This window comes from Scyliorhinus torazame, chromosome 2, assembly GCF_047496885.1.
Source record: "Scyliorhinus torazame isolate Kashiwa2021f chromosome 2, sScyTor2.1, whole genome shotgun sequence".
NCBI classification, from domain to species: Eukaryota; Metazoa; Chordata; class Chondrichthyes; order Carcharhiniformes; family Scyliorhinidae; genus Scyliorhinus; species Scyliorhinus torazame.
Genome location: NC_092708.1, coordinates 41,921,857 through 41,942,186, shown reverse-complemented (window position 1 = coordinate 41,942,186; position 20,330 = coordinate 41,921,857). Strand labels below are relative to the sequence as shown.

At 48.0% G+C, this 20,330-nt stretch overlaps 1 protein-coding gene across 4 annotated transcripts in view; it reads left to right on the top strand.

Moving 5' to 3' along the window:
* The first annotated feature begins 3,156 nt into the window (after positions 1–3,156).
* tfcp2l1 (transcription factor CP2-like 1) overlaps positions 3,157–20,330 on the top strand; it is a 104,458-nt gene continuing 87,284 nt past the window's right edge. For all 4 annotated transcript variants that reach the window (XM_072470247.1, XM_072470243.1, XM_072470234.1 and 1 more), the window contains exons 1-3: positions 3,157–3,301; positions 14,472–14,623; positions 18,102–18,178. In XM_072470247.1, the coding sequence (XP_072326348.1) occupies positions 3,228–3,301; positions 14,472–14,623; positions 18,102–18,178 (303 nt within the window). In that variant the 5' untranslated portion in view covers positions 3,157–3,227. The remainder of the gene's footprint in view (positions 3,302–14,471; positions 14,624–18,101; positions 18,179–20,330) is intronic.

The window sequence follows — 20,330 nt, the reverse complement described above, 5'->3', positions numbered from 1 at the left end:
CTCAGGACGCAGCAGACCAGCTGCGGAACACCGCCAAACAGATGAGACAACAATACTATGCCATCTATATGCACACCAAGAACAGAAAGCTTGAGAAACTTGGCATCACCACCGGCAGCAACCAAGCCACCCCCGGTGCCACAGTAGAAAACAATACAGGGAAATCTATTGTCAACTTGTCAGACTACACCCTTCAACCAGACGAAATCGAAGTCCTCAGCAGAGGGCTCAATTTCTGCACCACCACCAAAATGGACCCCATCAGTCTTGCGGCAGACACGGAGGAATTCATCAGGCGAATGAGGCTCCGGAAATTCTTCCACAGACCCCAAGAGGCCAACAGCGAACCCAAGCAGACTACCAATGAACCGGAACAGCAGACCGAGAGATCTGCGGTGCGGCAACCGAAGAGGAAAGAGTCGAATTGGACCCCTCCGGAAGGCCGCTGCCTTAGACTCGACATGTATGTTCAAGCCGTCAGGAGTCACGTCAATGCCAGATTCATCAGTTGCATTCACAAGACAGCCCCGAACGTCACCCAAGCACAACGCAATGCCATCCGCGCTCTCAAGACCAACCGCAGCATCGTCATCAAACCAGCAGACAAAGGAGGGGCCACTGTCGTACTGAACAGAACGGACTACTGCAAAGAAGTATACCGACAACTGAACAACCAAGAACACGACAGACAGTTACCCGCAGATCCGACCAAGGAACACATCCGCCAACTTAACAGACTGATCAAGACCTTGGATCCAGATCTTCAGAGCACCCTACGTGCTCTCATCCCACGTACTACCCGCATTGGAGATCTCTACTGCCTCCCGAAAATACATAAGGCCAACACACCAGGCCGCCCTATCATTTCAGGCAATGGGACCTTGTGTGAGAACCTCTCTGGCTACATCGAGGGCATCTTGAAACCCATCGTACAAGGTACGCCCAGCTTCTGTCGTGACACAACGGACTTCCTACAGAAACTCAGCAACCGTGGACCAGTTGAACCAGGAACATTCCTCGTCACAATGGACGTCTCGGCACTCTACACCAGCATCCCCCATGACGACGGCATTGCTGCAACAGCCTCAGTACTCAACACCGACAACTGCCAATCTCCAGACGCAATTCTGCAACTCATCCGCTTCATTCTGGATCACAACGTCTTCACCTTCGACAACAAGTTCTTCATCTAGACGCACGGAACAGCCATCGGGACCAAATTCGCACCCCAATACGCCAACATCTTCATGCACAAGTTTGAACAGGACCTACTCACCGCACAGGACCTTCAACCGACGTTATACACCAGATACATCGATGACATTTTTTCCCTTTGGACCCACGGTGAAGAATCACTGAAACGACTACACGATGACATTAATAAGTTCCATCCAACCATCAGACTCACCATGGACTACTCTCCAAAATCAGTTGCATTCTTGGACACACTCATCTCCATCAAGGACGGTCACCTCAGCATTTCGCTTTACCGCAAACCCACGGATAACCTCACGATGCTCCACTTCTCCAGCTTCCACCCTAAACACATTAAAGAAGCCATCCCCTATGGACAAGCTCTCCGTATACACAGGATCTACTCAGACGAGGAGGAGCGTAACAGACATCTACAGACGTTGAAAGATGCCCTCGTACGAATGGGATATGGCACTCGACTCATCGACCGACAGTTCCAACGGCCACAGCAAAAAACCGCACCGACCTCCTCAGAAGACAATCATGGGACACAACCGACAGAATACCCTTCGTCGTCCAGTACTTCCCCGGAGCAGAGAAACTACGTCATCTTCTTCACAGCCTTCAACACATCATTGATGACGATGACCATCTTGCCAAGGTCATCCCCACACCCCCACTACTTGCCTTCAAACAACCGCGCAACCTCAAACAAACCATTGTTTGCAGCAAACTACCCAGTCTTCAGAACAGTGACCACGACACCACACAACCCTGCCATGGCAATCTCTGCAAGACGTGCCAGATCATCGACATGGATACCACTAATACATGTGAGAACACCACCCACCAGGTACGCGGTACATACTCGTGCGACTCGGCCAACATTGTCTCCCTCGTACGCTGCAGGAAAGGATGTCCCGGAGCGTGGTACATTGGCGAGACCATGCAGATGCTGCGACAACGAATGAACGGACATCGCGCGACAATCACCAGGCAGGAATGTTCCCTTCCAGTCGGGGAACACTTCAGCAGTCAAGGGCATTCAGCCTCTGATGTCCGGGTAAGCGTTCTCCAAGGCGGCCTTCAGGACGCGCGACAACGCAGAATCGCCGAGCAGAAACTTATAGCCAAGTTCCGTACACATGAGTGCGGCCTCAACCGGGACCTGGGATTCATGTCGCATTACATTCATCCCCCACCATCTGGCCTGCAAAATCCTACCAACTGTCCTGGCTTGACACAATTCACACCTCTTTAACCTGCGGTTACCCCATCTCTGGATCTGTAAAGATTTAATGGTCGCATTCCAAGCATTGTCTGGCATCTTTCAATTTGTCTGTATATATGTTTCTGGAACATACCTCTTCATTCACCTGAGGAAGGAGCAGTGCTCTGAAAGCTAGTGTTTGAAACAAACCTGTTGGACTTTAGCCTGGTGTTGTAAGACTTCGTACTGCGCTCACCCCAGTCCAACGCCGCCATCTCCACATCATCTCTGCCAATGAAGGAGAGCATTCCATTTGCTTTCATAACAGCTGTTTACTTTTAATGAACCTCCGCAATTGTTAGATCTATTTGGTCCCCTGTGTACTTGGCCGAGATCTCTCACTTCATCTAGATGATTATTTGAATAGAAACAACTTGCAGGAGTTAGGGTTTGGGGGGTGGGGGTGGGGGGAGAGGCAAGGGGATTGGCGCTAAAGCCATGAAGCTCACTTGGGAGAGGCGGTTGCAGGCGCGACGGGCCAAATGGCCTCCTTCTGACCGCATTCACGATGCTATGGGGAGGGAAACGGAGACTGGATTGTGTGGCTGATGTGAAAGAATTGGACCGGAGAGAAAAATAAAAATAGAAAAAAGTGTCAGTCGTTGCGGGAAAATTATGGGAGTGAGGTGTCAGCACTTTGACAAAGTGACTTGACCTTGGCGGCTCCTGGCCAATCAGGCGGGCGGGGGCGGGCGGAGTGGAGGCGAGATTTAGCCGGGCGTCCGGCTGTGTTCGCCCACATTCCGCGCCCGCCAGATCCGCAATGCTGTTTTGGCACACGCAACCGGAGCATTTCCACCATCGCCAACAACACCACACGGCAACTAATTACCTTCGGTAAGTGAGTGGCAAACTCCAAAATGAATGCAGATTCCCGCCCAGAAGCAACGTCTACAGATTGCGAATTAATTTCATTTTGTTTTTGGAGTGGGGACTCGAGAGTTGGTCGCAAAAAGTTTTTAAAAGTGAGAAGCGAAAAAAAAAAATCAATTGCAGGCCTGTGGGGGTGTTTGGGGTGGGGAATCATTGGATTGCTCCTCAACCTAGCACGGGCACGCTGGGCCGAACGGCCTCTTTTACTTTAATTCGTTTCCGCATGGTGTTTTTTTAATCTTCTGCTTTCAGTGCCCGCGCAATTAAACGCTGCCGTTTTTAAAAAAAAACATCAGGTGTGGAACAGTGCAGGTTATAGACTGTCAAATATCAAATCAGTCCACATGCATATCACTCTGCAGCTGCGGGACATATAGTGTTCAAATATTTGGTGGAGCATTCAGTTTCCCACCGATGACCAGGGAGTTAACTGCAAGCTGGTCTTGGGAGAGTGTTTGTGTCAAGGTTTCGAGTTTGCTAATGTTAGATTGTGACGAAGGGCAGCTTATAGAAATACAGGTGTCCTTCTGTCCTTTCTGCAGGCTGAGGAAAGTATTGAATTCGTTGTGGATATTTCCGGAGTGGTTGTACATTTTTAGGCAATTATCAATTGACAGCCCGCCTCTAGTCTGTGGCCATCAGGTGCATCTCCTAAGAGGCGGAGGTGAGGTGAATTCGGATAAGAATGTATTTGTATGGCACAAATGCACAGGTTAGAGCACTGTTCACCCCCCCCCCCCCTCCCAATACTGTTCTACAATACAGAATTAATTCACAGTGTGGTCTGTGCATTGAGGGTTTTTCAATCCATTGTGCATGAATAATTGGTTTACAAGAAGTATAAATGTCTTATAAATTTTCTCGAGATAGGGCAGGGTTTATTCCAGGCTATGAGCCAAATAGCTTCAGAGCTTTGATGCTGAAGATCAGCTCCAAGGTTTTTATTTCCTCTGTTGCTTCCTGCCCTTAAAAGTATCTTGTATCTCGGCATTCAGAACTGAACTGAACACAATATTCAAGATGCCATAGAGTGCTATAAAATGGCCTCTTCCGATCTGTATTATACTATATTTATGTCGGTTTGTGCAGGAACCTGTTACTATTTTAGCAGATTGCAATCTTTAAATCCATGCTGATGTTCACCCGGTAGAGGATTTTAGTTTTGTTTGTGAAAGTATCCGTTTTGTATCAAAGTGATAGATGGCAGCAAAAGGTTAAAAATCAGTAAAATCTCAGAATGTGTTCATATGTATGTGTGATCTATGCGCAGTGGAAGAACCTAATTTTGTAAAAGCAAATTACTGCGGATGCTGGAATCTGAAACAAAGACAGAAAATACTGGACCTCCTCAGCAGTCTGACAGCTTTGACAAAGAGTCATCCAGACTCGAAACGTCATCTCCCTTCTCTCTCCACAGATGCTATCAAACCTGCTGAGATTGTCCAGTATTTTCTGTTTTTGTATCTAATTTTGTACTTGGCATAAAGATGTATTGACAGTTGGATAATGGATCAAGGCTGTAAAACCAAACCCCAGCTGATCCATTTGCCAACCTTGTTCTATTCTTTATAGATTTCAGCTTGCAACTTGCATTCGTATAACATGTAACGTCGTAAAACATCACAAAGCGTTTCACAGGACCATCATCAAATGAGATTTGACACTGAACTATTAAAGGAGATATTTGGACAGGGGAGCAAAAGCTTGGTCAAAGAGATAGATGTTTAAGGAGCATCTTAAGGAAGGGAAGAGGGCTGGTTTAGCACACTGGGCTAAATAGCTGGCTTTTAAAGTAGACAAAGGCAGGCCAGCAGCACGGTTCAATTCCCGTACCAGCTTTCCCAAACAGGCGCCGGAATGTAGCGACGAGGGGCTTTTCGCAGTAACTTCATTGAAGCCGACTTGTGACAATAAGCAATTTTCATTTCAAGAGTGGGTAGAGCGACGGAGAGGGTTCTGGAGGGGATTCCAGAATTCAGGGCTCAGTCAACAAAAGTGGAGCAATTAAAATCAGGGACTCGCGGGAGTCTGGAATCGAATGCGATGCCGATATCCCGGACGGTATTCCGCTGGAGGAGTGTGGAGGAGAGATTGAGTGAGTGGCAAGGCGAAGGAGGGATTTGAAGACCAGGATAAGTTTTAAAATTGAGGCACTGCTTAACCAGCAAGCCACATCGGTCAGCAAGCGCGGGGATGATGGGTGAACAAGACTTGCTGTCAGTTAGGATCAATATAATTTAAAACAAATCAATTTTTTTAGAACTGTAATCAGACAGAGACTCGTTTTACTGTGTCCTGGAATGATGTTAGGATTTTGCGAGATGGGTGAATTAAGATGGACAAATGACCTTTCTCAGCCACAATTATCTTGAGATTTTAAGCATTATTTACCTTGCTCTCAGACGGGGAAGACTTTCAGTTTGTTCCATTCTCAATTTACTTTTTTGTCTTGTTTTAAGTCCTCATTTCCTGCAGGAAATGATTGCTGTTTTTGTGGGTCATTGGTGACATTGCCTTCCAAATATTAAACAAAATACTTTACATATCATAAGCTTTATTAGATCACAAGTAGGCTTACATTAACACTACAATGGCGTTACTGTGAAAATCCCCTAGTCACCACACTCGGGTACACAGAGGGAGAATTCAGAATGTCCAATTCACCTAACAGGACGTCTTTCGGGACTTGTGGGAGGAAGCCGGAGCACCCGGAGGAAACCCATGCAGACACGGAGAGCACGAGCAGATTCTGCAGTCGATGATCCAAGCTGGAAATTGAACCCGGGCCCTTGGCGCTGTGAAGCAACCGTACTAACCACAGTGCTACTGTGTTGCCCGTAAACCTCACATGATTACAGCCAAGCTCAATAAAGTGTGGCAGCAACATGACACACACAGGACTGTTCCTTTGGCTGGCTTTAGGACAACAGAAAACAAACCATATTTAATTCTAGGGTTGAGATTGATAAATGCAGTAAGGCAGCAGGTAGAACAGGTTTGTGAAGAGACAGCCTAATGCTGTGCCCTCTGCTCACACTAACATTAAGACACATTGAAATGAGACCATAGGAGGTTCGCAGGGCATTCAACACTGGAATTAACAACTCGCCCTCAATCACATTCCTCTGAATTTGTTTTGGCTTCTAGCAGCACCTTCCAAATATTAAATATTTCAATACTTTGCATTGTACAGCAGCAAGCTGTGAAGAAAGATACTCAAAAAGAAAGTGTTACTGGCTGGAGGATTTTGAGCGATTCTAATTTGGGGAGTTAAGGTGATCAGGAGTTTAGAGCCTCCATAATATGCGCTGTAGCGGGGAAACCCAATGTGCATTGGACCCGGGGAGGGTGATTGTCCCTCAGATATGCTGCATGTCCAAAATCGCCTCCCTGTCCCTCTGATCAGGATAGGCCCACATCCCCATGAAAGAGTAAAGAAGAGGTTACTTTCCAATTGGATTTCTTAGTGACTCTCCTACGTTGGTAGCTTCTAGTTAGGCTCTTCTCCACAAGAAGAAACATTTGGGGCGGGAGGATTTAAGGGGTCTGCAAGACTGGGAAATGTGGCGGGCAGGATGTCCTTAACTGGGCGGCAGCTCAAGTTTGGCTTTCGAGATGGCGGGTTCAAATTTAGAAATTAATTCAGTGATGTGTTTGTGACTGGTCAAGCCTCACGCTTCTCGTGGCGGTTCCTACTTGTAATATGTTTGTCATTGTGTCAAAAACATTTTGTAATACATCCAACCTTCATCATAAAGTCAGCGGAGAACCTTGTGGAACCACGGGTTCACATTTGTTTAAAGGTGGCGTCCAACATTTGGCTTTGTGAAGTCGTGTCTGTGGTTTTTCTTGTTGAACTCTAGGGCAGGAGGGAGGAGAGCAGGAGAATGATAGCATGTGCGAAGGCTCGGGGTGAATCGGTGGTGAAGAGGGAGGTATGCAGTGGGGTCAGGGACAGGGTGAAGGGAAGGGCCTGGCATCCTGGGTGTGATGGGGATTGGTGGGAACAGCCAGTCACTGTAAGAAAATGTGGAGCCTGAAGGGCGATGTCACTACTGTTTACATGTGGGTCCATCAAAGTCCTTACAGAACTTTTGAATTCACTTATAAAATTTCAATTATCCCCACTGAGAGCGATCCATTACAATGTTCACTACGATGCATAGAAAGGATGGCCAGCTGAGCCTGCAGGTTCAGCCATATCTCACAAGAATGGTGGGTACAACATTAGACACGAACATGAACGTTGAATATAGAGTAAATGCAAAAAACACAACATTGTTTCTTCCACAATAAGTGAAATGTCCCTAACTCGCCTGTAAGCATCAATGTGTGCCAACCATGAGGTGTGCCAGTACATTTAGCTCTCTGGTTAAGCTAGCCTCAACAAATAACAACGATGCACACTCGAATAAAGTGATACCAATGTCAGGCGAAGTATTTACAAGTGAAATTTAATTTTGCAAAATTTCAATAGGGGAACCGGCAAAAAACACGAGATTGGAAGTGGTGCCCCCTGCTGATTCTGCCACCGGGAATGGTGGGCCCCAGTTAAAATTCTGCCCACTATCTCTGGATCTACTCTGTCAAAATCTTCCACAATTTTAAGGATGTCTATGAGGTCACCGCTCTGCATTTTACGATGATCTGTCGATCATTTGTTGATATGTTTATGAAGGTCTAATGATTTTTTTTTGTTATAAAATTCCTACAGTTAATCAAATAACTCTCCTATAGGGTATATAAAATTAGCAGAACTGTCTCCAGCTATTCCTTGCCGGCATTCTATGATCATTTACAGCCGTGTACACTGTGTGCCTTGCTCTTTCCCAGAATAAACCAATTATAATTCACCTCTGTTCAGATGGGACATACAGGAATACAGGCCTGAAGCAGGAATGATGGTTCTCTATTAAAATGGACACAAACGAGACACTAGGAGTGATTAATCCAGTGCGAGGGAGCAAAGAGCTCCAGCATGGGTGGAAGTTGTGGAAAGGCAGCCTGTCCCCAGACACCACCATCCCCAATTCACGGACATACCTCTCGAGGTGATGATTCACGAGCAGTGAGGGTATAGAGAGAAATATAGAGCGGGATTCTCTGATCCTGAGGATAAGTGTTGACGCCGCCATAAACGCCGTCCAGTCTCTCGACGGCGTCAACATGGCCTCAGGAGCAGAACTTCTGACCCCTACAGGGGATCAGCATGGCACTGGAGCGACCCACGCCGCTCCAGCTGCCGATTCCGGCGTCAGATGGGCGCCGCGGGGTCCACGCATGCGCAGTGGGACTGGCGCAATTGACGCGTATGCGCGGTGGCTCCCTTCTCCACGCTGGCCCCGACACAACATGGGGTAGAGCTACAGGGGCCGGCGCGGAACAAAACAGGCCCGCAGCCCAAGAGGCCAGCCCGCCGATCGGTGGGCCCCGATCGCGGGCCAGGCCGCAGCGGAGGGCCCCCCGCCCCCCCCGGGACTGGACCCCCCCCCCCCCCCCCCCCACACCAGGCCGCCCCCCAGGTGCATCCACGCAGAGGTCCCGCTGGGAAAGAGCAGGAGTGGACGGCGCCGGTGGGACTCGGCTTTTTCAGCGTGGCCGCTTGGCCCATCCTGGGCTGAGAATCGCCGGGGGGGGGGGGCCGTTGAGCGGCTTCTGACCGGCGCCAATGGCGCTGATTCAATCAGTGGACCAGCGTCAGGGCAGCGTGGCGCGATTCGCGCCAGTCCCGCCGATTCTCCGTCTGAGCCCCGGGGTGAGAGAATCCCGCCCCCTGTATCCCGTAGATTGCATATGACTTCAAGTGGCGTTGCCAAGGCCATGGACCCAGTACCAGAAAAGGTTCAATGGCCCGAATGGTTCTGTCAAGTTAAGTGTCTGCCAATACTTGGTCGGAAGCCATCACCCCTCAGCTCCTGAACATTATCCTGCTCAACCCTCCTCTGGCCAGCACGTCCTTGCTCTCATGTACATTCCGTTCTCTACCACCTCCACTCGCAATCCCCTTGTCAGTAGGCAACACTCAAACTGACCCTCTTAGAACATAAGGACTAGGAGCAGGAGTAGACAATTTAGCCCACGAGCCTGCTCCGCCATTCAATACGCTCATGGCTGATCTCCTCTTGGCCTCACCTACACTTTCCTGCGAATTCTTCATAACCCTTCAACCCATTACTAATTAAAAATTCGTCTCTCTTCAAATTTACTCAAAGTCCCGGCATCCACTGTACTGGGGTAGTGAATTCCACAGATTCATGGCTCTTTGAAAGAAGTAATTTTTCCTCATCTCTGTTCAAAACTGCCACCCCTTAACCTAAAACAATTACCTCTCGTTCTAGATTGCCCCACAAGAAGAAGCATCCGCTCCATGACTACTTTACAATAACTTTTATCATCTTATATACCTCAATTAGATCCCCTCTCATTCAAAGAACAAATAAAATTACAGCACAGGAACAGGCCCTTCGGCCCTCCCAGCCTGCGCCGATCCAGATTCTTTATCTAAACCTGTCACCTATTTTCCAAGCATCTACTTCCCTCTGTTCCCCGCCCGTTCATATATCTGTCTAGATGCATCTTAAATTATATTGTGCCCGCCTCTACCACCTCGGCTGGCAAAGCGTTCCAGGCACCCACCACCTCTGCGTAAAAGAATTTCCACGCACATCTCCCTTAAACTTTCCCCCTCTCACCTTGAAATCGTGACGTCTTGTAATTGACACCCCCACTCTTGGAAAAAGCTTGTTGCTATCCACCCTGTCCATACCTCTCATAATTTTGTGGACCTCAATCAGGTCCGCCCTGAACCTCCGTCTTTCCAACGAAAACAATTCTAATCTACTCAACCTTTCTTCATAGCTAGCACCCTGTATACCAGGCAACATCCTGGTGAACCTCCTCTGCACCCTCTCTAAAGCATCCACATCCTTCTGGTAATGTGGCGACCAGAACTGCATTTCAAATGGAAGTATTCCAAATGTGGCCTAATCAAAGTCCTATACAACTGTAACATGACCTGCCGACTCTTGTACTCAATACCCCGTCCGATGAAGGCAAGCATGCTGTATGCCTTCTTGACCACTCTATCGACCTGCGTTGCCAACTTCAGGGTACAATGGACCTGAACTCCCAGATCTCTCTGTACATCAATTTTCCCCAGGACTCTTCCATTGACCGTATAGTCCGCTCTTGAATTAGATCCAAACTGCATCACCTCTATTTACCTGGATTGAACTCCACCTGCCATTTCTCTGCCCAACTCTCCAATCTATTTATATATTTTGCTGTATTCTCTGACAGTCCTCCTCGCTATCTGCAACTCCACCAATCTTAGTATCATCTGAAAACTTGCTAATCAGACCACCTATACCTTCGTCCAGATCATTTCTGTATATCACAAACAACAGTGGTCCGAGCACGGATCCCTGTGGAATACCACTAGTCACCTTTCTTCATTTTGAGACACTCACTTCCACCACTACTCTCTGTCTCCTTTTGCCCAGCCAGTTCTTTATCCATCTAGCTAGTACACCCTGAACCCCATAAGACTTCACTTTTTCCATCAACCTGCCATGGGAAACTTTATCCAACGCCTTACTGAAGTCCATGTATATGACATCTACAGCCCTTCCCTCATCAATTAACTTTGTCACTTCCTCAAAGAATTCTATTAGATTTGTAAGACATTACCTGCCCTGCACAAAACCATGCTGCCTATCACTGATAAGTCTATTTTCTTCCAAATGTGAATAGATCCTATCCCTCAGTATCTTCTCCAACAGTTTGCCTACCACTGACGTCAAGCAGTGATTATCCCTGCCACCCTTCTTAAACAAAGGGACAACATTAGCAATTCTCCAGTCCTCCGGGACCTCACCCCTGCTCAAGGATGCTGCAAAGCTATCTGTTAAGGCCCCAGCTATTTCGTCCCTCGCTTCCCTCAGTAACCTGGGATAGATCCCATCCGGACCTGGGGACTTGTCCACCTTAATGCCTTTTAGATTACCCAAAACTTCCCCCTTCCTTATAGCAACTTAACCTAGAATATTTAAACATCCATCCTTAGCCTCAACACCCGTCATCTCCCTCTCCTTGGTGAATACCGATGCAAAGTAAACATTGAGAATCTCACCCATTTCCTCTGACTCCACGCATAAATTTCCTCTTTTGTCTTTGAGTGGGCCAATCCTTTCTCTAGTGACCCTCTTGTTCCTTATATACAAATAAAAGGCTTTGGGATTTTCCTTAACCCAGTTAGCCAAAGATATTTCATGACCCCTTTTAGCCCTCTTTATTGCGCGTTTGAGATTTGTCCTACTTTCCCAATATTCCTCCAAAGCTTCACCAGATTTAAGTCGCCTAGATCTTATGTATGCTTCCTTTTTCATCTTAGCTAGTCTCACGATTCCACCCGTCATCCATGGTTCCCTAATCTTGTCATTTCTATCCCTCATTTTCACAGGGACATGTCTGTCCTGCACTCTAAACAACCTTTCCTTAAAAGACTCCCACATTTCAAATGTGGATTTACCCTTAAACAGCTGCTCCCAATCCACATTCCCTAGCTCCTGCCGAATTTTGTTATACTTGGCCTTTCCCCAATTTAGCACTCTTCCTTTTGGACCACTCTCGTCTTTGTCCATGAGTATTCACAAAGTAATCACCGACTGAAACTTCAACCACCTGGCCGGGATCATTCCCCAATACCAGGTCCAGTATGGCCCCTTCCCGAGTTGGACTATTTACATACTGCTCTAAAAAACTCTCCTTGATGCTCCTTACAAATTCTGCTCCATCTACGCCTCCAACACTACATGAGTCCCATTCAATGTTGGGGAAGTTAAAATCTCCCATCACGACGACCCTATTGCTCCTACATTTTTCCATAATCTGTCTACATATTTGTACTTCCACTTCGCGCTCGCTTTTGGGAGGCCTGTAGTAAAGTCCCAACAATGTTACTGCACCCTTCCTATTTCTTAGCTCTACCCATATTGCCTCTGCTCGAATCCTCCATCGTGCCCTCCTTAATCACAGCTGTGATATCATCTCTGACCAGTAATGCAACTCCTCCACCCCTTTTATCTCCCTCTCTAACCCTCCTGAAGCATCTATATCCTGGGATATTTAGTTGCCAGTCTTGCCCTTCCCTCAACCAAGTCTCCATAATACCAATAATTCTCTTCTAAAGTCGAGAGAGAATAGGCCTAAACTGCTTAATCTCTCTTCATAAGACAACCCCTCAACTGTGGAATCATTCTTGCTCACATTCCTCACAGTAAAAGAACAATACAGTGCAGAAACCTCTTCGGCCTTCCAAGGCCGTACCGGTCATGATACTAACCTTTGCCAAAACCCTCAGCACTTCCTTGTGCCGTATCCCTCTATACCCAGTGTTGCCATCTAAAATGGCCACCCGCAAAGGATAATGGGAATTGTGGTTAGTTTGGGACACAGACGATACACAGCCCCTGTGTATTGTGCAGAGGAAAACCAGACCTGTACAGAAACTCACACCTGCTAAAGGTCAATCACCATTTTCCCAGAACAATGGGACACAGATTGAAACATAGCAGCAGTAAATGACTCGGGGGTGCCTATTTACCTTATTTGGGAGCGCATACGTGCCTTGGACAATAGCAGCTAGGACCCGCCCCTAATTGGCCAGAATCGATTAGGGTGATCAAAACCCTATCAATCCATTGGATCCCGAGTTGGGACCACCCAAAAGAGCGCGAAAGCTCGGAGGATAAGAAGAATTGCGCAACCAATGTTCTGTCTCTTTTGGGACCGGCCTCTGCCCCTACCAACTGCAGCACCTCGACCAGCCAAGTTCAAGGACCCGCGATCGCTACCTGAAGGACCAGCCGCAGCCTAGACTCACCTGATGACTTCCAGCTGCCACACATGGGGATTTAGACCTTGTCTAACCTGCACTTGAAAGTTAAGTAAAGGTCATTTAAGCTGTTAGGTATAGTTTAAAGTGTAGCCGCGTGTAGATTATTACGCATCAAACCAAGCCTAGGTTTAATAATAAACAATAATTGAACAAATATACTGGTTGTGTGGTCATTTGCCCAATACACGGAACGTACTCGCGTCTTATGGTTCTGGTAAACAGAGAACATAGAACATAGAAAGATGTCTTTCGAACGCCGCTAATGTATCTGTTTCCACAGCCTCCCCTGGCAATGCGTTCCAGGCACTCACCACCCTCTGCGTAAAAAATCTGCCTCACATCTCCTTTAAGCATTGCCCCACAGACCTTAAACCTATGCCCCCTGGTGACTGACCCCTCTACCCTGGGAAAGAGTGCCTGCCCATCCACCCTATCCATGCCCCTCATAATCTTGTAGACCTCTATTAGTTCACCCCTCAACCTCCGTCTTTCTAATGAAAACAATCCGAGTCTATTCAGCCTCTCCACATAGCTAACACCCTCCAGAACAGGCAACATCCTGGTAAACCTCCTCTGCACCCTCTCCAAAGCCTCCACGTCCTTCTGGTCGTGCGGCGACCAGAATTGTGCGCAATATTCCAAGTGCGGCCGTACCAGGTTTCTATACAACTGCAGCATGACGTGCCAGTTTTTGTACTCGATGCCCCGTCCATTGAAGGCAAGCATTCCGTATGCTTTCTTGACTTCCTTATCCACTTGCTCAAGAATCTGCTTCCACCTGGTTGGGAAAGTTCTGACCAGTGATTCAAGGTGGAAAGTAGTGGCCAGGAATTGGCCAGCCAGCATGAAATCTCGCTCCCGCTTCTGGGCCCATGGAGTACGGGTGTCCGATGGGCAAAAAATTCAGGCCAACATCTCAACCATGATAGTCAATTAAGGATGATCTTAAGTGCCAGCAAAGCCATACTGAATGAAGGAGGGTCTGGATTTGAGATCCACTAGTTATTATATCTTTGATGTATGCAACTCTTGGCAAACCCTTACGTCAGTCTTGAAATTGATCATGGAAATCCGCTCACTCTTAACTATTATGATCCCAAAGTATAAATTCATCCTCATTTTCATCCTAGTAAGTTTTGCCTTTCTCCTTTTGTTGACTACAATATGAAAATTGGTTTGTTGTGAGCTTAGATAAGAGCTTTCTATAGCTGATGAATGCCTGTTGTTCCATTTCAGTGATGCCCTGACATTTCCAGTCTTTAAACACGATGAGTCAAACCTCCCTTCAGGAAATGGTGCCAAGCTGCTGCCATTCCAGTATGTGCTCTGCACAGCCACATCTCCTGCTGTCAAACTCCATGAAGAAACACTGACTTATCTCAACCAAGGTATCAAAGTTGAGAGTTGCCTTTGTATATTTTCCCCGCTCCACTATTCCTTAACCTCTCCTTTCAGGTTTGACTCTTATCACCACATTTGTTTTGTTGTTGCAGGAATGCTTAGCTTGCGGATATCTCTGTGATGGTGTTCCTATCCTCTATGGTTGAATGGGAGAGGAGTCGATCTCTTTTCTCTCCATGATCAATCACCCTGTTCCTATGCCGCAATCTCAAGAGGATTCACTGCAGCACGTTGAATGCAGTGGGTCACGTGTGACTTGTCCATTGATAACTGAATACAATCTCTTAATATCTTAATTGGGCTCCCAGCAAATTCATAAAACACACTCACTATCTGGACCATTTTGCCAAGATCCACAGAATCCCTACAGTGCAGAAGGAGGTCATTCGGCCCATCATGTCTGCACCGGCCATCCAAAAGAGCACACTGCCCCGTCGGGCCGGGACGTGAGGTTCCGGGATGGCGGCAGGTGGGGATAGAGTATTTCCGGGATTTGTTCGTGGAAGGAATGTTTGCAGACCTGGAGGAGCTTGAGGAGACCTAGCAGTTGCCCAAGGAAAACAGGTTCAGGTACCTGCACGTGAGGGACTTTGTTAGAAAAGAGGTGCCGTCCTTTCCTGAGCCGCCACCTCCGGTGCTGCAGGTTGTTGCCCGAGGACGGCATTGGGGAGGGGAGAGTGGCGGATATATATGGAGAGCTGATGGATAGGGAGGGCGGTCCTATGGAGGAGGTCAGACACAAGTGGGAGGAAGTTGGGGGTGGAGTTGAGGGCCGGGATGTGGAGAGAAACCCTGCGGGGGGGTGACTGCTTTCTCGTCATGTGCGAGGTGAAGCCTCATCTAGTTTAAGGTGATGCACAGAGCCCACATGACGGTCTCGAAGATGAGCCGTTTCTTTTCGAGGGCGGAGGGTAGGTGAACCATGTGCATATGTTCTGGGTGTGTCTGAGGGGGTTTTGGAAGGGGTTTTCGGATGCAATATCTGAAATTCTGGGCATAAGGGTGGCTCCGAGTCCGGAGGTGGCGATATATCGGAGTGTTGGAAGATCTGGGAGTTCAGGTGGGAGGAGAGGCCGATGTCTTGGCCTTTGCCTCCCTGATAGCCCGGAGACGGAATTTGTTGAGGTGGCAGGACCCGGAGCAGCCAAAGGCAAGGGTATGGGTGAGTGACCTGGCAGAACTATTACACTTGAACAAAGTTAAGTTCACCATACATGGAGTGGAGGAGGGGTTCACCCTAAGGTGGAAGCTGCTTATTGACTTCTTTAAAGTGAATTGAAGTGCGGGGGGGGGGTGTGCGGTTATGGGTGTTTTGTTTTGTTTGGGGGGGTATGGGGGAAGGGAAGAAAGAAGGAGGTGGGCTTGGGGAGGAGAGAGGGGGGGGGGGGTGTTAGTTCTGTTACCTGTGACCGAAGTTTGGCTTTTGTATTTTTGTATATAAAAATATTTTTTTAAAAAGAAAATGCACTCTCTCTAGGCCCACTCCTCCCCTGTCCTATCCCCATATCCCCATGCATTAACCATGGCCGCTCCACCTAACTGGCACATCTTCGGACTGTGGGAGGGACCCGGAGGAAACCCACGCAGCTACGGGGAGAACGTGCAGACTCCGCACAGTCACCCGAGGTCGGAATCGAACCCGGGACCCTGGCCGCTGTGAGGCAGCAGTGCTAACCACCGTGCTCGCCCTTAATGTGGATTTGCAGATGTGCACTGTTTAAATGTGGGTGGGGTGTGGGTGAGATGGGGTTATGGTTGGAGACCTTACATATACTCACTGGTGGTTTAGCCGTGATAAAAACTTGTATGTTGTGAAACAGCCATGTGAAATGTTTCTGTGTGTCTGCATGTCATTCAGGCATCTGTTCTTTGTTAACAATTGGACATGTGTACACTGGGGTAATGTTGAGTTTGTCAGGGAGCGTCCAAATTAACAGACCAGTTAAATTTTGATATATACTGGGTTAAAAGCTGGTAGTTTGAAAACGCACAGAGGCTGTTTTTAAAAAAAAAAACACATTCTGGCGGTAGCAAGTCCTGTCTGAAGTGAGCAAAGAATTAATAGGCAAATAAAGCAAAGCTGAAATGTTTTAGAACTATTGATTTCAAGACCTATTCAGTTCAAACTAAATAGATTTTATAAAGGCTAATTGATCAATATGTTTTTGGGTATGCGTGTACGTAAAATGTATACTTAATCTAAAATATTCTTGTCTATTATGAGTGAAGTTAAAAGTGTTAGACCATAAGACATAGGAGCGGAAGTAAGGCCATTCGGCCCATCGAGTCCACTCCACCATTCAATCATGGCTGATTTCAACTCCATTTACCCCTCTCTCTCCATAGCCCTTAATTCCTCGAGAAATCAAGAATTTATCAACTTCTGTCTTAAAGACACTCAACGTCCCGGCCTCCACCGCCCTCTGTGGCAATGAATTCCACAGACCCACCACTCTCTGGCTGAAGAAATTTCTCCTCATCTCTGTTCTAAAGTGACTCCCTTTTATTCTAAGGCTGTGCCCCCGGGTCCTAGTCTCCCCCTGCTAATGGAAACAACTTCCCTACGTCCACCCTATCTAAGCCATTCATTATCTTGTAAGTTTCTATTAGATCTCCCCTCAACCTCCTAAACTCCAATGAATATAATCCCAGGATCCTCAGACGTTCATCGTATGTTAGGCCTACCATTCCTGGGATCATCCGTGTGAATCTCCGCTGGACACGCTCCAGTGCCAGTATGTGTTCTGTAATCTTCGAGTTTGTGTGGCAATATTTACAGCATTGGAGAACTTTCTGGAGAACCTTAAATAACAGCGGAGCTGAATCCAGTAAGCAGATTACAGTCCGTATGTTAGCACTGGGTATGAAGCTCCAGATGAGGGAAAGCTTTTGGATAACGATATTAGAATGTCTGAAAGAGAGAGGGAGCGAAAGACTGAATGAGCCCCACCACAAAATGAAGCCACAGCATTGATGAATGTGAAATCGGTTCCACTTGTGGAGATTTTACATAATCACATCCAATCCAAAATCTGTGATCAAAGTGCGAATGAGCAAAAATGGATAAATCCTGATAACTTGGTTTATGCATTTTTTTAAAATATTTTTTTTTTATTACCCAATTTAGTACCCAATTGTTTTTTCCAATTTAAGAGGCAATTTAGCATGGCCAATCCACCTAACCTGCACATCTTTTGGGTTGTGGGAGTGAAACCCACGCAGACACGGGAAGAATGTGCAAATTCCTCATAGACCGTGACCCAGAGCCGGGATTGAACCCGGGTTCTCAGCAACATAGACAGCTGTGCTGGTTTATGCACTTAATTATTCAGCAATTTGAAATGAGTAACAGAGAAAAGTGGAACATTGAGTGTTTAATAATTTGAATAGTCGTGTAACTTGAAGTACGCCACTTCTAACGAAGTGCTGGAGTGTACCAACATTTTTTTTATTTTTATCAACTAGGTCAATCTTATGAAATTTGTATGTTCGACAACAGAGAACCAGGAGATGGCCAGGAAATAATCAACAAATATATAAAGGTAAGCGTTTGCAGGATGAGAGGTATCCATTCCACCTCTGGAGAGTGCAGATCCTCCAGATGTGTGATGACAAGAGACGGTGAATTGTCAGAGTTCCTAAAGCAGATTGTCTGACATCTGTCCCCGGCAGAGATAAAGCATTGCACAAAGCAGCCCTGGCGATGAGATGCAGGAAGTGTCCAGAGAATGTCACTTCTAAACCCCACTGTTTCCTCTTCGTGATTTTATGAAACCCTATGCTTTCTATAAGTCAAAGAAAAAGAGTTGAGGGAGTTTGAGAAGGACATACATTTGTCAGTTATCTGCGCAGGTAAAAATGTCGAGAGTTCTGGACAGACCCTTGCGCTTCCCTGCCAGTGGGTTTGCAGATGGGGAGACTGTAATATACCCTGGGTGGCCTTCCAGCCACTGCCCCGACCTGTCCACAACTTTACATGGGGTTAGTGAGGCCGAGGACAGCCTTTCATAACAGGTACCCTTCGGTAACTAATTATTGGTCACTTAAGGGCCGCTTCTTGCCTGCTCTCAATTTTAAAGATGAAGGGAGACTGGGGAAGAGCCCAGCAGGTCAACCACCTTTGGTGGAAAGAGGGGGAGGGGGTGGGCCCATTTCCACATCAAGTGTCATCCTCATGTAGATAGATTGTTATCCGAAACTGGGTTGCTGCTGCATTGGCCAAAGGGGAGCTGGAAGTAGGAGAGGTAGTCGGGGCAGGGGTCCGCTGCCTGGGGGACTGGAGGGTGCGGGAGGCGCAGGCACGTGGCTGGTCTAGAAAAGGAGATGGCTAGTCGGCAGGGGGTGGTGGCGAGTAGCCCCCTGATCCGGCTGATAACTTGGAATGTGAGGGGCCTGGACGGGCCAGTCAAGAGGGCCCGGGTGCTCGCGCACTTAAAGGGACTGAAGGCAGACGTGGTTATGCTCCAGGAGACGCATCTGAAGGTGGCAGATCAGGTTAGGCTGAGAAAGGGATGGGTAGGCCAGGTCTTTCATTCAGGGCTGGATGTGAAGAACAGAGGGGTTGCAATACTGGTGGGGAAGCGGGTGTCGTTTGAGGCACTGAATATTGTAGTGGATAATGGAGGTCGTTATGTGATGGTGAGTGGTAGGTTGCAGGGGGTGCAGGTGGTACTGGTGGACGTATATGCCGCAAATTGGGATGATGCCGGATTTATGAAACGCATGTTGGGTCGGATCCCGGATCTGGAGGTAGGAAGATTGATAATGGGGGGGGACTTCAACACGGTGCTGGACCCAGCACTGGACCGTTCTAGGTACAGGATGGGTCGGAGGCCGGCTGTGGCCAAGGTGCTCAGGGGGTTTATGGATCAGATGGGGGGAGTGGACCCATGGAGGTTTGCCAGGCCGCTGGCCAGGGAATTTTCCATTTTTTCCCACGTACATAGAGCCTATTCCCGGATTGATTTTTTCATCTTGAGTATGGCGCTAATCCCGAAAGTGGAGGGAACGGAATATTCGGCCATAGCCATCTCGGACTACGCCCCGCATTGAGTGGAGCTGGAGTTGGGGGAGGAGAGGGACCAGCGCCCACTGTGGCGCCTCGATGTGGGACTGTTGGCGGATGAGGGGGTGTGCGGGCGGGTGCGGGGGGTATTGAAAGATAGTTGGAGGCCAACGACAATGGGGAGGTGCAGGTGGGGGTAGTCTGGGAGGCGTTGAAGGCGGTGGTCAGGGGAGAGCTAATCTCCATTAGGGCCCACAGGGAGAAGAGAGAGGAGAGGGAGAGGTTGGTGGGGGAGATTTTAAGGGTGGACAGGAGTCATGCAGAGGCCCCCGAGGAGGGGCTACTTAGGGAGCGACGGAACCTCCAGACGGAATTCGACGTGATGACCACGGGGAAAGCAAGGGGCGGTGTATGAGTATGGGGAGAAGGCGAGTCGGATGCTAGCACATCAGCTTCGTAAGAGGGAGGCAGCGAGGGAGATTGGTGGAGTTAGGGATGGAGGGGGGGAATACGGTGCGGTGAGAATAAACGAGGTATTTCGGGACTTTTATGGGGATCTGTACAGGTCTGAGCCCCTAGCGGGGGAAGAGGGGATGTGACGATTCCTAGATCAGCTGAGGTTCCCGAGGGTGGAGGAGGAGCAGGTGGCTGGTTTGGGGGCGCCGATTGGGCTGGAGGAGCTGGTTAAA